At 36.9% G+C, this 19,727-nt stretch overlaps 1 protein-coding gene across 1 annotated transcript in view; it reads right to left on the reverse strand.

The window, feature by feature from the left end:
• Positions 1-19,727, reverse strand: part of LOC114211960 (phospholipid-transporting ATPase IB-like) — a 229,618-nt gene that overhangs the window by 169,110 nt on the left and 40,781 nt on the right. Inside the window, exons 8-14 of the mRNA XM_088021973.1 lie at positions 18,059-18,186; positions 17,080-17,191; positions 13,271-13,436; positions 8,352-8,479; positions 7,154-7,231; positions 1,253-1,341; positions 575-616 (exon numbers count right to left, since the gene is read on the reverse strand). Coding sequence (XP_087878099.1) covers positions 575-616; positions 1,253-1,341; positions 7,154-7,231; positions 8,352-8,479; positions 13,271-13,436; positions 17,080-17,191; positions 18,059-18,186 — 743 coding nt within the window. The remainder of the gene's footprint in view (positions 1-574; positions 617-1,252; positions 1,342-7,153; positions 7,232-8,351; positions 8,480-13,270; positions 13,437-17,079; positions 17,192-18,058; positions 18,187-19,727) is intronic.

Below are 19,727 nucleotides of genomic sequence, written 5' to 3' on the forward strand. Positions count from 1 at the left end.
CCTTGTAATTTTCTTAGTTATCATTTTCTTTTCTCTAGCTTTATTGTAAGAGCACCCTATATAATACACATACAAAATGTGTGTTAATCAACTGTTTATATTATCAGTAAGGTTTCTGGTCCAACAGTAGGCTTTTAGTAGTTAATTGGGGAGGTAAAAGCTATACACGGATTTTCAGCTGCGTGGGGACGGTCAGCACCCCTATCCTCTGTGTTGTTCAAGGGTAAACTATATAGTAAATATTTAAAGTTCTATCAAATTATAATCCTATCAGGACTCAGGTTGCAAAATGGCATTAGAAAATGCCTAAATTTTTGTGAAATTCCATATAGTTATACAGAATTTAAGACAGAGTAACTATAAAAGCAACAAATCAAAGCCTGGATTCTGGGTTCTTTGAATATCACATGGGAAAGATCTATCCAGGGGAGATTTCTGGGAACTGCCTTTGTAGGTCTTGACAAGGGACAGCTGTGTTATCATATATCAGAACTCCAATACTGATAAAAAGTCCATGGGGGGGCGCGGGAAGGGAGGAGCAAGGACAAAGTAGAAAAGAATGTTGTCTAGTTACCTTAACTTTTCCAAATTGATATCACTTCTGTCTGACTGATTTCTGAGGGAAAATGAGGGAGGAAATATAATGGTTTTAAGACTATAGATATAAAATGCTTTAGGAATTCTAAGCGCATATAAAAGTAAATATAAACCTTATTTTTTTAACAACTGCAAATTTTCATTTGGGTTATAGTAAGTTTTATTTATTTTTATTATGTTATGTTAATCACCATACATTACATCATTAGTTTTTGATGATGTAGTGTCCCATGATTCATTGTTTGCATATAACACCCAGTGCTCCATTCAGTATGTGCCATCTTTAATACCCATCACCAGGCTAACCCATCCCCCCACCTCCTCCCCTCTAGAACCCTCAGTTTGTTTCTCAGAGTCCATAGTCTTTCATGGTTCATCTCCCCCTCCGATTCCCCCCCCTTCATTTTTCCCTTCCTACTATTTTAACATATAATGTATTATTTGTTTCAGGGGTACAGGTCTGTGATTCATCAGTCTTACACAATTCACAGCACTCACCATAGCACATACCTTCCCCAATGTCTATCACCCAGGCATCTCATTCAGATATAGCTATGTTATTAGAAATTCATATAAGTTTTGAAGTAAATAAAGGCTAATTAATTTAAGACAAAAACGAGAATTTTCAACAGAGTATGGCAATAAGAACACTTACCCATAAATTATACCTGCGATGGTACACTTCTTAAATGTCATAATATTGCAAGTGAGGGTTCCTGTTTTATCAGAAAATAAGTATTTTACCTAAACAAAGAAAAAACAAACATGATAAACAACATAAACTATATTTAGAGAACAAAGACAAAATCAAGTTCTTTCTCTTCAAATCCTCAAAATCTTTGGACTTTTAGGAAACAGGAAGTTCAGTTTATAAAAATTCTACCTTTAATATTTATACTTCTTTCAGAGATTCTCTTTTCTTTGTTTTACACTGCAGGGAAATTTCTATGCTAATAAGCAAAGTAAATTTCAAGCCATCAAACCTAAGAAAATCAGAAGTCCAAGTTCATTTTTTTGCCACAAGAAATCTCATCAAAAGTCTCTAGAAAACATTAAATAGATATATAGACACACACACACACCCCAAAACCAAACAAAGACACCACAAGAAAAAAAATTACAGGCCAATATCCCTGATGAACATAGATGCAAAAATACTTAACAACACATTAGCAAATTGAATTCAGCAGTACATTGAAAGGATTACACAACATAATCAAGTAGAATTTATTCTAGGGATATAAGAATAGTTAAATCAATCAATGTGATATACCACATTAACAAAATAAAGGACAAAAATCATACAACCATCTCAATAGAGGCTGAAAAAATATTTTACAAAATTCAATATCCATTTATGATAAAAACTCTCAATGAAGTGGGGTTAAAGGAACAAACCTCACCATAATAAAGGTCAATGTGACAAGCCTGCTGCTAACACCAATGGTCAACGGTGAAAAGCTGAAGGCTTTTCCTCTAAGATCAGAAACAAGAAGGGGTGCCTCCCCTCACCACTTTATTCAACATAGCATTGGAAATCCTGGCCAGAACAATTAGGCAAGATAAATGAAAGGCATCCAAATTAAAAAAGAAGAAGTAAAACTGTCACTATTTGCAGAGGACATTTCATATATAGAAAACCCTAAAGACTGCACCAAAAACCTGTTAGAATCAATGGATTCAGTAAAGTTACAGGATATAAAGTCAACATACAAAAATCTATTGCATTTGTTTTCTTTTTAATTTTTTTTATTTGAGTTTTTTTAAAATAGACTTTATTTTTTAGAGCAGTTTTAAGTTAACAGCAAAATTTAGTGGAAAGTATAGCATTCTCATATATCTTCTGCTCCAGCACATGATTAGCCTCTCCCACTATTGACATCCTGCCCCAGAGTGGTACATCTGTCACAGTCAAAAAACCTACACTGCCTTATCATTATTACTGAAGTCCATAGTTTACGTTATGGTTCACTCTTTTTAATTTTAATTTTTTAAAAATTTTTATTTAAATTCTAGTTAGTTAACATATGGTGTAATACTGCATTTCTATACAATAATGAATTACCAGAAAAAGAGAAATTAACAATTTCATTTACAATTGCATTAAAAAGAATAAAATACCTAGGAATAAATTTAAGCAAGGAAGGGAAAGACCTATACACTGATAAAAAAAAAAGTGAAAAAGACACAAACAAATGGAAAGATACTCCACATTCACGCATTGGAGGAATCAACATTGTTAAAATGTCCATACTACGCAAAGCCAACTACAGATTCAAAGTAACCCCCATCAAGATTCTAATGGCATTTTTCACAGATTTAGAACAAACAATCCTAAAATGTGTATGGAATGACAAAAGACCCCAAATAACCAAGGCGATCTTGAAAAAGAACAAAGCTGGAGGCATCATGCTTCCTGATTTCAAACTCCATTACAAAGCTATAGCAATCCAAAGGTATGGTACTGGCATAAGAACAGACACACAGATCAATGGAACAGAATAGAGAACTCAGAAATAACGAACACACCTATCATCAATTAATTTATAACAAAGGAGCCAAAAATACACATTAGGTGAAGGACAGCCTCTTCAAAAAATGGTATTCAATAAATAAATGACAGTCTCTTCAATAAACTGGATAACTACATGCAAAAAAATGAAACTGGACCACTTTCTTACACCATATGAAAAAGTAACTCAAAACGGACTAAAGACTTGAACAGAAGAAACTGAAACAATAAAATCTCTAGAAGAAAACATAGGTAGTAAGATCTTTGATATCAGTCTTGGTGAGAATTTTTTTGGATTTGACACTAAAAACTAAGACAACAAAAGCAAAAATAAAGAAGTGGGACTACATTAAATTAAAAAGCTTCTGTAAAGCAAAGCAAACCACCAACAAAATAAAAAGGCAACACAACGAATGGGAGAAAATATTTGCAAATCATATATTTGGTGAGGGGGGTTAGTATCCGGAATATATAAAGAACTCATATGATGCAACAGCAAAATAGCAATCCAACTTAAAAAACGAGGAGAGGATCTCAACAGATGTTTTTCCAAAGAAGACATACAAATGGCCACCAGACACATGAAAAGATGCTCAGCATCACTAATCATCAGTGAACTACAAATCAGAACCATAATGAGATATCACTTTCACACCTTAGAATGGCGATTACCAAAAGACAAAAAATAACAAGTGTTGGTGAGGATGTGGAGAAAAGGGAACCCTTGGTGCACTGTTGGTGGGAATGTAAATTGAGGCAACCACTATGGAAAACAGCATGGAAGCTCCTCAAAAAATTAAAAATAGAACTACGAGCAATTCCATTTCTGGGTATTTATCTGAAGAAAATGAAAAAACTAATTTGAAAAAATGTAAGTACCCCCATGTTCATGGCAGCATTATCTACAATAGTCAAGATGAAACAACTTGAGTGTCTGTCAATGGATGAACGGATAAAGAAAATGTGGTGTATATATAATGATACATAATTATGCACACACGTGCACACACACACACAATTCAGCCATAAGAAAGAAGATCTTGCCGTTTGTATAACATTAAAAGACTTTAAGGGCATTATGCTACCTGAAATAAGTCGGACAAAGAGACAAATGCCACATGATCTCACATGTGTGATCTGAAAAAAATAACTAAACTCATAGCTACAGAGAAAAAATTGGTTGTTGCCAGAGGCAGGGAGTGTTGGGTGAGCAAAATGGGCAAAGGGGGTCAAAAGGTACAAACTTCCAGTTATAAAATAAATCCTGAGCATGGTGATTACAGTTAATAATACTATATTGCATTTTCAAAAAAAAATACTCTATTGCAAATTCAAAAGTTCTCATCACCAAAACTCTGTAACTATATATGGTGACAGATGTTAACTAGATGTATCGTGATGGTCATTTTGCAATATTTACAAATATCAAACCATTATGCTGTACACCTGAAACTAATATAATCCTATGTGTCAATTATAGCTCAGTAAAAAAGGGAAAGAGGCAGTGTTAAAGCATTTTTTATTATTGTGGTAAAATGTACCTAGATAAAATTTGCCATTTTAACCATTTTTAAATGTTATTGAGCACATTCACATAATTGTGCAACCATCACCACCATCCACCTCCAGAACTTTTTCATCATCCCAAACTGAAACCTCTTATCACCTCAACGATATAGTTAACCCTTCATTCTCTCCTGTCCCGTGGCCCCAGGTAACCACTATGCTGTTTCTGTGTGAGTCTGACTATTCCAGGTACCTCATATAAGTGGAATCATATACTACTTGTCCTTTTGTGTCTGGCATGTTTCATTTAGTGTGAGATTCAAGGTCCATCCATGTTGTAGCATGTTTCTGAATTTCAATCATTTTCGGGGCTGAATGATATTCCATTTCATGTATATACCACATTTTGTTTAACCATTTACCTATTGATGGGAATTTCAGTTGTTTCCACCATTTGGCTATTGTAAGTAAGGCTGCTAAAAACACCTGCATACAGTTTTTGAGTCCCTACTCTCAATTATTTCATGAAAATACCCAAAAGTTGGATTGCTGGAACATATGGTAATCCTCAGTTTAATTTTTCGAGGTTTCCCCATACTGTTTTCCACAGTGGCTGCATCATTTTATAGTTTCACCAGGAGTGCACAAGGGTTCCATTCTCTCCACGTCCTCATGAACACTTGTTGCTCTCTGTTGGTATTATTGTTTTATAGTAGCCATCCTAGTGGGCATGAAATGGTGTCTCAATGAGGTCTTAATTTGCTTTTCCCTAAATATTAGTAATGTTGACCACTTTTCATGTGCTTATTGTCCATTTATATATATTCTTTGGAGAAATGCCTATTAAAATCCCTTGCCAATTCTTGAATTGGGTTATTTGTGGTTTGCAATTGAGTTGTAGTTTTTTGATATATTCTGAATATTAAACCCTCTATAGGGTTTAATTAATTAATTAATAAGACAATATTCAATTTCATTGATTTCTGCCCTTATCTTTATGTATTACCTACATAAACAATATAATTAATTTTTAAAGCTTGAGTTCCACAGCCAGTTTTATTATATTTAATTACCACCCTAAAGAGGCTAGAGTCAACTGACAAGGCAAGGTAGATAAAGGAATCTTTTCCTAACTGTCAACAGAAAACATATGTTTAGAGGATTAGCAAGTAATCAGATTTTCATAAGCAGAAAAGTTGCTAGAATGCTGATGATTCCATCCTCCTTCTTTACTTGTCCAAGGTAAAAATGCTGTTCATGTTCTCTTATCAGGCATTTCCAGGCACCAGAAACCTTCTAAAATAATTATTTACTGGGAACTCTCTATTCAAATGATACTATACAAGGTGACCCTAAATTAGAAAGCATATATGCAAATTGCTGGTTATAATTATTAGCATTAATTAAATCCCTTCTTCATACTAGGTACTATGCTGAGTATATCAAAAATACATTATCTTTTTTTTTAAAGATTTTATTTATTTATTTGACAGAGAGAGAGCACAAGTAGGCAGAGCGGCACGCAGAGGGAGAGGGAGAAGCAGGCTCCCCGCTGAGCAGGGAGCCAGATGCGGGGCTCGATTCCAGGACCCTGGGATCATGACCTGAGCCAAAGGCAGACTCAACTGATTGAGCCACCCAGGCATCCCACAAATACATTATCTTATTCAATCCCCCGAACAACTTTCTGAAGTAGATGCTATCATCTCTCCTGATTTACAGATGAGGAATGAAGGCCAACAAGTTACCTAAGAAGCCCATGGTGACTTTGCTTATAAATGGGTGAAATCAGGGTTCACTCCCAGGAAGCTTAACTCCAAAATTCTGCTTTTACCATAATTTACATATTGCCTCCAATTAATTGAAAGATGGGAAAATTATAATCTTGTAAAAAAATATATTAAGAACAAAAAGTAATTACAGAAAAATAACAATCAGAAGTCTTCCTCCTGTCAGGTACCACACAACCGTGGGAGTTCGTTGGGTTCTTCCAGCTGTCCTGTGGTATAACTGACAAATAACTGTGGGAGTTTTTAAAAACAATTTCTACTTGTAACCACGCCACTGTCATTTAGAAGGTAACCAACTGTCTGTTGGTAACCTGGCATCATTTCTGCCCCTTTGTAGTGTATTGCAGGGACTAAAGGCCTGAGGGTACACGGGTTAGGCAGGTGGAAAATTTTACAGCAGCTCCAGAAGCTTCCCCAAGGGTCATCTGCCTTAGGGAAGCAGGAGCATGGCCACATGTAGCAGGTCTCCAAGCTCCTGTGACTCCCTAAAAGCTAAGTGAAAACTTGAGAGCTAACTGAAGCTTTCCCTACCTGCCTCTTCCTAAGCACATTAATAACCTGTATTAGGTTGCAACCCAGGATGCATTATCAATATTTTTAACAAATCCTACTTTTGAAGCTCCATATAGGTATCATATTAACTACAGCCTGTGGCTGAATTCAGCACTTCCGGCTTTGCTCACCCTCTCCCTAGATCCACCTTCTTCAAAGTTCCTGTCACGTACCCAGTCCCTGAAGGGGCCCTCACCTGCCCAAGCTCTTCATTAAGATTGGATGTTCTGGCCATGGCATAGACATTATTTCCTTTACAATGCATATCTTCATCCTGCAAGACATGAACAAAATAGCCGAGACACACAGTCAGAACTAGGCTCAAAATTTCTTCAGGTCGACTGTACCGCCACTGGTCTTCTGACATGGCTGACATGAGAAAGAATTCAAAATGGCGAGTCTAGAATACTTGGAGAGTCTCGGGTGCTAGTGTCTCACATACGTTGGCAGAGCTGATTCAGGAGAGGCAATGCTATATAGAAACAAATGTCAGTGTATCGTTGGTTTGGTACTGGAAGACTTGGCTTCCAAATCCCAGCTCTGCCTCAGGCTCTCACTCTGTGGGATCCTGAGGGTGCTTTGCAGCTACTACATCTGTAAAATGGGAGCAATAACACTGATCTCCCAGCATTCCTATGAAAATTATGGGAATACATTTAAAAGCACTCTGTCTCATTTTGTGGTTGTTAAAAATAACAGTACCCTTCAAGTGGTGGTAATTTATTGGCATAGGGAGATCATTTTAATGAGATATCTAGCAAAAATCTTACTTCCAGGAAAAATCTTTTAAAACAGAACTGAAAATTGCAACCATACATTCAAGTTGGAAAATTCATTCAGTCACATGTTATTAAGTATTTACTTAAGTGAATGCATGGCTTTCACTTAAGATATCTTTTCCTTAATGTGAAATGATTCTGAAATAGCTGTTTCTGTCACTCTTGCCAAGATATGTAAATCTATTATAAGTCTACTGGACTCCTCTCGAGGATCTTATATTTTTTTCTTAAGTTTTATTTATTTATTTATTTGACAGAGAGAGACAAAGCGAGAGAGGGAACACAAGCAGGGGGAGTGGGAGAGGGAGAAGCAGGCTTCCCGCTGAATGGGTTCTCTCTTAATGGGCTATCTCTTCACAGTTGCTACTAAGCCACTAACTCTTAAATCTTCCCTTTCAGTTAGAATAAACATATGAAACAGTGGTGTCCTCAAGAGTGACACAGAGAGGCCCAGGCATGTTGGAGTCAGGCTGACACCAATGTTTGGCTTTCCTGTCAGAAGCACAACTGGCCCACGTACTAGCACCATGGTGAGAACTGCTATGCTGATTTTCAAAACCAAAGCTACAGATCAAGAGAGAACTGTTTTTTAAACATTCTGATTTCAATACTCACCCAGTTTATAAACATGGCCTGCACACATTTCACAATTTCCAGAGTGACCAGCAGGCTAATGGGGATGAGATTGTGGTACAGGATGATGAACACCAATAAGTCAAACCCTAAACTGTGGGAGCTGTAATCTGCGGAAGAAGAGCAGAGGAATCATGTCACAGCTTCAGGCAATAGCTTTCATCTTTGTTTGCATTATTACTTTTTACAATTGTGAACATTTCTGCATGAAACTTCTTAAAAGTATAACGAAAATGGACACATCAAAATGGGTTTTAAAGAATCAGTGAAGCACCAACCGTGTAATAGGGTGGATGGCAAGTATCAAAGTACAAGATCTAGCAAGAGATAGACCCCGGCCTCAGGGAGCTTTGGATGCAGCTTGAGAAGGGAAGATGAGTCAGGAAGCACGGCGTGATGAATTCCGTGCTAGCACTGACCACGGAGAGTCACAACAACAGCACAAAGTGGAGGGCCCAGAAAGAGGGTGCAGCAAAGTTTGAAGAAGGGAGTTTGTTAAATGGAGAAGATGAGGGGAAGAGAATGGGGATGACATCTTATTTAGCAGGAACTACATGGCTTGAAGACAAATAATGAATGATTTTTAAAACTCAGGGAAAGAAGGAAAGTGAAGCCAAAAGGAAAAGAAAAGAAAATGAATATACTTTGTAAAACCTAGTGATATCCTCCTTTTTATTTTTTTATTTTTTTTTAAGATTTTATTTATTTATTTGACAGAGAGACACAGCGAGAGAGGGAACACAAGCAGGGGGAGTGGGAGAGGGAGAAGCAGGCTCCCTGCTGAGCAGGGAACCCTATGCGGGACTCGATCCCAGGGCCCTGGGATCATGACCCGAGCCAAAGGCAGCCACTTAACCTGCCACCCAGGAGCCACCCAGGCGCCCCTGATATCCTCCTTTTTAAAGAGATGGATACATTTGAGAGAGTAATTTTCCAATAAAAATTCAATCTAATTTCACAGAAATGCACTGAAAAATATCTAGAAGGTATTCAGGGGATATATACATGCTGCTTTATACATGTCTTTCTCAAAACTTACATCTCAACCTTAAATATTAAATTTATATGTTGAGTTATGGGAGGTGGGGTTATAACTGAAAAGAACTAAACACAAATTGATTTGTAAAGTGTAATTAAACACAAATATGTATATATAAATTCAAAATTAAATAATAATTTTAAGTTAAAACTTTATATCCATTTTTCCTAAAAAGGGAGCACACTTGTAATTTAGAACAGTAGTTAAATCTAGATTTCTAAATTCCATCAATTTAAAAGTCATGTTTGGGGCGCCTGGTGGCTCAGTCGGTCAAGCAGCTGCCTTCAGCTCAGGTTGTGGCCCCGGGGTCCTGGGATCAAGCCCCGCATTGGGCTCCCTGCTTGGTGGGAAGCCTGCTTCTCCCTCTCCCTCTGCCTGCCACTCTGCCTACTTGTGCTCTCTATCTCTCTGTCAAATAAACAAACAAAGCCTTTAAAAAAATAAAAAAATAAAAACAAAAGTCAAGTTTAATTCGCTATCATATCTATTCAAACTCTTGTCACCATTCAGTTTATGAACTTTCCCCTATTTGCCATATTTATACTTTTATACTTACTGTACTACTTTGTGGTCATAAATTATTCTTTTAGGAATACTAGAGGCAGATATTATTATGACCATTTGATGGACAGAGAAGTGGAGACAAGATCAAGTGCTTTGATATATTTATTAATTATTAAAAATACAGTTATACTTTAATTACCCAATACCTTTTTCTTCTTTTGGACTAGAATATCCTGGTAGAGTGGTGTAGTAGTCTAGAGCCAATTATGGATTCTCATTCCAAATAAGCCACTAAGTTCCTCTGTGCTTTTTGGGAAATATACAGAATCTGCTTCACTTTCATAAAACAAGGGGCTGGACTAGAAAACTATATAGTTCTGTTTCTAAATATAAAATTATTTCTTTTAGCCAAAAAATTACTGAGTTCCTATTATGAAAAGGCACTGTTCTTGGAGTTAAAGATACAGTGATTCCCCAAAATTCACAATTTTCAAAAATTCACAGTCTAGCTGGGGGGAGGGACAAACAATAATTGTAAAACATGGAAATGGAATGATGTCTATTCAGGATATCATTATAGAGCCAAGAGGGCTCCTCATTAAATGAAAAGAGGAAGATAAGATATAGGAAATGCTACTGGAGAAGGTAATACCTCATCTTGGACCGAAATGAGAAGTGACAGGTATCCAGTCAAGAAGGGACCAGAGATGCATTTGAAGCAGAAGAAAGGAGCACAAAATGAAAGGCCTGGGGATGCTGAAGCAACTGGTGGATGGAAGGATCATGAAATAGAACAAAAGTCAATCTTCTGTGAATAGAGACCAAGTGCTCAGGAAGAAGTGGGGAGGTATCAGGTGATGGAGATAGGACCAGATTATAAAAGTCCTGATATACCATGCTAAAGGAGATTTATCTTGACCCTGTAGGCCAGGAGTTTACAGCCAGAGGGTAAATATTTTAGGTTTTGCAGGACATAGTCTCTGTTTCAATTACTCAACTCTGCTATTGTAGCACTGAAATAAATCACAGATAATACATAAATAAATAAGTATGGCTGTGCTCCGATAAAACTTTATTTACAAAAACAAGCAGTGGGCCATCAGGCAGTAGTCTACCATGCCAGTATAAACAACAGGATACACTGAAGCTACTGCATGTATTCCTATTTTTTATCTGCATCTCTCTGGAAACTGTATGAAGAATGAATTGGAGTAGAACTTGACTGAGGGCTGGGCAACCAGTTGGAAAACTGTGACAGTTGTCCAGGGATGAAAAAGAGAGTACACACAGAGAAAATACTGAAAAGGTGGAATGAATAAGACTTTGGGACTGATTGGATGATGAAGGCCATAGGGGTAGGAGTCGGGAAAAGAGGAGGAAGCTGAGAAGGAGGACTAAGAGTGACCTTTATGTTTCTAGCTTGGATGATGGTTGGATGGAGTACCTACAATTTACATGGAGAATACTGAAAAAAGACAATGGTTTGGGGAAAAAAGATGCATTTAATTTTGTACGTGCTGAATTAAGAAGTCAAGCAGAGAAAGTCAATTATCGTATGGTTTCACTTATTTGTGGAACATAAGGAATAGCTTGGAGGACATCAGAAGAAGGAAGGGAAAAATGAAGGGGTGAAATCAGAGGGAGAGATGAACCATGAGAGACTATGGACTCCGAGAAACAAACTGAGGGTTTTAGAGGGGAGGGGAGGTGGGGGGATGGGTTAGCCTGGTGATGGGTATCAAGGAGGGCACGTACTGCATGGAGCACTGGGTGTTATACGCAAACAATGAATCATGGAACACTACATCAAAAACTAATGATGTACTGTATGGTGACTAACATAACATAATAAAATTAAATTAAATTGAAAAAAAAAGAAGTCTACATGATACCTGCAAAGCAATGTCCAGACAACAATGAGTTAATAATTCAGAGAGTGATCTGAGCTTGAGGCAAACAGGTAGAAGACATCAACTGATGGATGACAGGTGAAATTATTAGAGCAAGTGAGCTCTCTTAGAAGGATTTTCTTGGACAAGGTAATCCCTAAGGAGCCAGTGAAGGCCCTTCTGCAGGAAAACAACATGCACATATACATATATGAATGAAGTTCTCACAAAATTTTTAGGATTTATGGACTCAAGTTGAGACATTCCTGGTGAACCTAGGGTCCTGAAAAATACCAGCCTTTAAAAGGTGGATCAAAGTTTCTATGAATCAAATAGGGAAGAGATGGTTTAAAAAAAATATCAGAAGAGGGTGGCAGGGGTCCAGTTAGATCCCACTTAAAAAAATGACCACTGGGTTTGGCAATTAGGAATTGATCCTTCCCTTGAGCCACAATTCCAGTGGACTGGTTGAAGTGGACAGCAGATGGAAATGGATCCAAGAGTGACCAGGATGCAAGAAAATAGAAACAATGAGGGTTGTCTCTTCTTTCAAGAAATCTGATCAAGAAGGAAAGAACAGGTCATTTGTAGGGTATGTAGAACTTGACACATTTTATCCGCAACAAAATATCAGTGACTTCTGTAAGAATTTATGTCTGTTTCAAAATATAATATTCACAGCCCCGGGCTTGGACAAATTAAACAAGCACATTTAAATTGAGATTACTTTTTTGAAATCATTGAAAATCTAAAAGCTTGAGATAAAAACTGAATAGGTATATCTAGAAATCCAGATTGCGTGAGAATGAATCTTTGATTTTTTTTTATCCAATCTACAAAGTCTTTATCTTAGCTTCTTTATTTTTAAGATGCTCCCAGACAGATCCTCTCAAAGGAAGTTAGAAAAATTTTTAAAATCCTCAGCTGATAGATGAGAAAAGGCAGAAGGATGTACGACAGCTAATTCTGAAAACATGGAAAGACATAAGCCAAAAAAAAAAAAAAAAGACTGAACTTTTAATGCCAAGGATAGTTTACCTTTAAATCTCTTACTGACCTTCTGGTCAATTTAACCACTGAATCCCCTTCGGGGGGGCCCCTTGTCATCATTTTCTTGGCATCATTCATTGTCCACAGAGCACTGTACTAACCCAGTGAGGTGGGTATTATCGCTATTTTCAAATGAGGGAAGAAGAAGTAAAAAGAGAAGCCCAGACAAGTAAAAAGCCTTGTCCAACTTCTCCTGGTGACTAGGTGGTAGAGGCAGAGATGTGGGCCTTATCTGTCTGGCTCACAGTCTCATTCCTCTGCCTTGACTCCTCCCTCTCCTTTTTTCTGGAATGCCAAGATTATGCGGAACGGGCAGAACAATCTTAAGAAGGAAACATTGTTTCTAAACTCATTAACCCTCAGGGTTACAGCATTACAGCTCCCAAAATGGTAGCTTCTTACCACCCTTGGACACTTACCCTTTGTCCTGATGTACCAAATGCCTTTTCTGTACCAGTCATTCCAGAGTATGGCTCCCAAACAGCTCACCAAGGACATGGCCAGGAGCAGCAGGAACAACACCAGGATCTGCACATTGGTCACCTTCTCAACATTTGATCTCTTGAGAGGCAATTTGATAGAATTCTGCATAATAGCACATGCACACACACCAAAAAGAATGAAAAACAATCAAAGGAATTATAACTCATGAATACTCTAATGGCAAGAAGAGGTCAAAAATCCCAACAGCTGAAAAATAGCACACTTTTTTTTTTTGCCAAATAACTACCAAGACTAAAAGTGTGCCATATTGTTGAATGATATGGCTTTTCCACTTCGGTCCTTGAAGCATTTTTTACTAATTCACAAAGAACATATTCACACAGATGATCTATCACCCCAGCGTTCTAGGGTTTTAAAAAAAAAATCCAATGTGGTAAATCAGTCTAGGTGATCTTCTGTACAGAACCCCCCAATAAAAAACCGTACTAATTTGTTGGTTTTACTATTTATAGTTATTGAATTACTTCTGGTTTAAAAACCATAGGAAGATACCTTTCATCTGAGTCTGTTGGGAAAATATTCAAGATTTTACCAGTACAATAATTGTTCTGACACATGCATATTTTAGGGAAACCAAAGCTCTGGGTTAGGGATACAGTGAGAGTTTCAAATAATAATTTTCTATTAGCATTTCAGAATTGCCCATAAATTTCTGATAATTGTCTGCTGAGGTCTACTGAAATATTGGCAAATATGTGTGTATTTAATTTTTTAATATATAACATATATAATTGGCAAGCATATAGATATATACAGATATAGGTAGATATAGATATTTAACTTTTCAATCACACTTTGACAGATTAAGTTTACCATTTCTACATTTTTTTAAATGTAGAAGCATAAATTCTTGAAGTCTACAAGTTATGAAAATATGAGTTAGTACTCTAAATTACTCAACTTTTTTACAAAGCATATGAATAAGATTTTTTTAAAATCTAGGTTTAACTGCATTAAGCCTAGTATTAGAGAACGTCCGTGTGTGTGTGCACATAATTTATATATATATATATACATATATATAAATATATATATACTTATGTATAATATCTCCAAAGCAATCATGTCATTCCTTCTCTTTTGTTAACCTGTATAAGTAATGTCTTCAAATGTTATACAATATAAAACAGTTTTCAGCTAAGGGTGTTGTACTTAAAATCTTTCAATAAGGAAATACTGACATTTACTAGTTCTTTCTTTTCTGAAGTCATGAAAAAGCACTCTTTGAGATTTCTGTTATTCTTTTTTTTTAATCTTTTAATTTCTTATTGTTATGTTAATCACCATATATTACATAATTTGTTTTGGTGTAGTGTTCCATGATTGTTTGTTCATAACACCCAGTGCTCCATGCAGAATGTGCCCTCTTTAATACCCATCACCAGGCTAACCCATCCCCCACCCTCCTCCCCTCTAGAACCCTCAGTTTGTTTTTCAGAGTCCATCGTCTCTCCTGGTTCGTCTCCCCCTCTGACTTACTCCCCTTCATTCTTCCTCTCCTGGAGATTTCTGTTATTCTTAAATGACACAATCAACATGTATAATCAACTTGTGCAGTGATTTACATCCACAAAATATCATAAAGAAGGATGCACTTTCCAATGAGCTGCAGCACAGACAAGCCATACTGGGGGGTAATGGAGTGGGCTTTTTCCATTAACAGTAGACAGTGAAATCTGAGATGCAGTGTTGTATTACCAGGTGGACAATTAAGTAAGCCAGCACGATCATTTGAAGTGTACTGTTTGAGGGTGGAGCAGTTTACAACTGAATCATGGGTCATGATTATGTGTGTTCTACGTTGCCCTTGGTTCCCTGTCCAAATACAAACTTCTATTTGGGGATAGGCTGTGTTTATATCGCTGTCTTAGTCTGGGGTTTCTAGTATACAGAGTGTAAGGAAATCTTACCCATTAAGGCGTTATTGCAGGGTACAATCCCAGGGCAGGAAGAATGAGAGGTAAAAGAAAAGTGAGACAAGAAATTGGGAAGCAAACACAGGGGAATGTCACAGACCGGTCATAGCTTTGCAAGAAAACGTACCCAGGTCTTCAGTCGTACAGCCTCCAACTTTCCTCAGACTAGTCTGTCACCATTCCATGCGTTCTCTCTCTGCTCTCAGTCACGCGGAGTTGCACTGCCCAGTAGGGCTCATGCCAATTCTTGGCCTGGCGCTGTCCCACCTGCCTCCCTTTCTTTCTGAACCTCCCCAAACCCTTGACACTCCCATGTATTCCACTCAGCCTTCAGGCCTTGCTTTACATGCTACTTCCCCACAACAGCCTCAGCATCGGGTTGGATGGAGCGCCTCTGCAGACATGGAGCATCCTATACTTACCCCTCCTGAGTGACCTCTTGCTATTACGTTACCTTGACTGTCTTCCTTCACACACTGCAAGTAACTCAAGGACAGGCAACAGGCCTACTACACCCCAAGGTCTTAGCACAGTGTCTGGCATTACATAAGTACTAAAGAGATATTTGTAGAAGGAATAGTCAAAGCCAAATGTTGTATTTTAGCAGATGGTATAATGGGTAGACTTACTGTTAAGTTACTTCTCATGAATAATAAACATGCAAAAATTCCTACTCCAAAACAAAGACGGCGATTGATTTTCAGGCATACATTTTAGTGATTCAGCACTTCTACACAACAGCTGGTGCTCATCACAACACTTAATCCCTATCACCTATTCAACCCATCCCCCCAACCAGCTCTCCCCAACTGGAATTTAAATAAAAACTTTTAAAAAATATGCCGCCTTTTGTTTCAACAATTTCAATGCTAGAGCTTTTTCTTCTGTGAAAAAAATAAGCAACTATCCATGTTCACTGCAGCAATATTTATAATAGTTTCTCTCCCCTAGACTCTCTAATGTAACTATGTCATTTCCACATGTTAAAGATTTATTTATTTATTTAAGACAGAGCAAGCACACAAGTGGGAGGAAGGATAGAGGGAGAGAGAGAGAGAACCTCAAGCAGACTCTGCTCTAAGCGTGGAGCCCGGTATAGGGCTCAATCCCACCACGTCCCCGAGATCATAACCTGAGCCGAAATCAAGAGTCCAATGCTCAACCGACTGAGCCACCCGGGCACCCCTCCATATGTTAACATAGAATGTAATTTCAAGTCTTAAATAGCAATTCATATAATAGTCTGTACAGATTGATACCATTTTTGCCAACACAAAATGTTTTCTGCACGTTTATATGTATGTCTGTACACGTATTATTAAATATTTGTTCATTATAGAATTTCAAAAAAGAAAGAAAGATGATTGAGAGGAATGGTACATGAGAGTAAGAATTTACATAGAATTTCTGATGTCATTTGGCCAAAATAATTTTACCATAAATGGGAGCCATATAGACTAAAATGAAATATGGACCTCCCTTCCAAACTTCAGGCTAATAAACAGAAATAAGCTTCCTTTTAAAAAAAATATTTTATTTATTTATTTAAGAGAGAGAGCAGGAGCAGGAGGAGGGGCAGAAGGAGAAGGAGAAGCAGACTTCCCGCTGAGCAGGGAGCCCAGTGTGGGACTTGATCCCAGGACTCTGGGATCATGACCTGAGCCAAAGGCAGACACTTAACCAACTGAGCCACCCAGGTGCCCCCAGAAATAAGCTTCCTAAATTCAAGAGATAAATACTAAATCCCTCACCTCCTAAAAGAAGAAAAAACCAGAGGCAATACTATCTGTCATCACAAATTATTTTACCTGCATGAATTTGGTTTCAAATCCAGTGTAAACAACTATGCCAAGGATCCACTGAGTATTTTTAAGTTGTGTGCCTCTTAGCAAGATCTGATCAGGCCCAATTGGAACAGGGCTAAAAATAAAGGAGAGCATTTATAAATTAACCAAAAAGTTTTCTCTTTTCTTTTCACAACGTAAAGCAAGCCTAAGCTTTCACCTTATATATATTTCCTTTTGTCAAGTTCAACACTGGGGGGAAATAGCAATAAAAACAAATGTGTCTTCATAGAAAGTACCTCCTTCTAAATGAGCATGGAAAAACAATGTTTTATCATCCATTTCTCACTAACCCAAAAAAGTATGCTGACTAAAATTTTGGAGAGAAAATATCTCTGATACCTAGGGTGACTATAAATCTTATTGTCAAGAAAGATTAGGTGGAGGAATAAATACCTGTGTGCCAATTTGGTAATCTATAGAAAAGACTACATGTGGTCATTCAGAGTATACAAAGCAAGATCAGTCTGCCATATTTACTTGTCCCCTCCAGCACAGCCCAACTCACCATATAAAAGATGTTTTTGTGGAAGTCTAAAGTAGAAGCTAAGTAGAAATGGAGTAGAAATTAGGAAAAATCCTTCATCGTTATCAAACTAAATCCTTAGTGGCTTCTCTCCCTGGATGACATTCAAAATCTGTTCTTTCCACTAATTTACCCTAAGGGATGTGCTAAGTGCTTGTCTGCAATGGGAACTTGGACCTGACTTCTCTAGTCCTTCCATTTGCAAGTAAACTGATTAAGAAAATGTCATACACTTTCCTCCTATACTTAAGAATTCCTTTTTTTAAAAACAATATATTGATGCCTCAGGTATTTCAAAATCAAGTAAAAAATGAAAAAGTATAAAGGTTTAAAATGTTATCAACCAAGAGAATAAAAACTGCCATTTTTTAAAGTTCCATTAAGAAAAAAAAAGGTTTGAGAAGTGAAAGATGATACCTTTTACCATTTAGATACAAGGTTCCAATGAAGGTATTGAAATGACGATTAGGTCCTTCACATTCTATTTTTCCTGATAGGCTTGATAATTGTTTTTCTGTTTGCATTTCAGCTGTTTCTAACAAAGCCTGTAAAATAAAGGCAAAGTTAAAAAATATGAAAATTAAATTTTAATAGCAAAGTTCAATGTCTCTAGTAGTTAATAAAAGAAAATTATGAAAATCAGGGTCTAAAAATGTACTGCACTTATCAGGTAACAAATAATGCACATGAAACTTTAACATAAACTTTGTTAGAAAACTTTGCCAGGACAGCATTTGGCAAATAATTTTAATAAGGTTGAAAGATGTAGGAAAGTTAAGTTTTCATCATCTCGATATGAAAATAATGTTTTTGAAAGTGTAGTCACTGTAACCAAACATCATGTCATGTTTGATACATTTACAGATGTAGCTGATGATGCTGAACTCTGGCCCACATTTAGAGTAGCAAGGATCTAGAATAGTGATTCCATGCATCACCTGATTTGCATGCATCAGATTCACCTGGAAGTCTTTAAATACAGACTGCTGAGATGTACCCTGAGGGGTTTGTTTGTTTTTTGTTTTTTGTTTTCAGTAGGTCTGGGGTGGGTCACTAGAATTTGTATTTCCAAAAGAATGGTGATGGTGCTGGTCCAGGGATCACACTTGGAGAAACATTGATCTAGAGAATGGCTCATTGTGATAAGATGATCTCAACTTTCCAGAGAGAAAAAGCGGATCATCTTCAGGAGAACAAGAATCAAATTGTCAGGGCACCTGTTTGGCTCAGTTGGTTAAGCGACTGCCTTCGGCTCAGGTCATGATCCTGGAGTCCCAGGATCCAATCCCACATGCGGCTCCCTGCTCAGCAGGGAGTCGGCTTCTCCCTCTGACCTTCCCCCACCTCGTGCTCTCTCTCTCTCTCAAATAAATAAATAAAATCTTTAAAAAAAAAAAGAATCAAATTGTCATCAGTCTTTTTAACAACAATACAAGATATAGGAAGACAGTGAATTTTTATTTTTAGTTATCTAAATAGAAGACCTTTAAATTTAGACCTTTAAATTTCCCAAATATCAAACAAATGTGAAAGTTTAACGCAAATATTTTCAGGCATGCAAACGATGTCTTGGAAGTTTTGACACTCAGAAACCTACATCAAAACAGTTTGGGATGAACTTCTGTTAATCAAAAGATGCCTTAAATAAAGTGTAAGACCAAGTTACCAACTGGGTAAATGTCTTCTAGACATTTATAATACATATAACTGACAAATAATTAGTAAGAAAAATATGTTAAGAAATCCTATAAACCAATAAAAATATAAATATCCCAATAGAAAAATGAACAAACAACATGAACAAATATTTTCCCAAAAAAGAAAATATGTATTACCAGTACGCTCAAAAATAGATGCTCAAGAGTGATATATTAATGAATTAAAAAAGAAAAAGCATTATCCTATCAATAGAGGCAGAAAAAATAGTAAAGAGCTTAACATGCATTCTAGAAAAAAAAATTCTTAGCAAGACTTCACAAATTTGATAAAAGCAAACAAAAAGCAACTATCCACACTTAACTATAAAATGTTAAAGCATTTCCATGTTAGTCAGGATCAAGAAGAGACTAGGTTCTATCATCAAATT

The sequence above is a fragment of the Eumetopias jubatus genome, unplaced genomic scaffold (assembly GCF_037043125.1).
Source record: "Eumetopias jubatus isolate StellerSeaLion01/CBP00866 unplaced genomic scaffold, mEumJub1_p1.0 scaffold_3, whole genome shotgun sequence".
Classification (NCBI taxonomy): domain Eukaryota; kingdom Metazoa; phylum Chordata; class Mammalia; order Carnivora; family Otariidae; genus Eumetopias; species Eumetopias jubatus.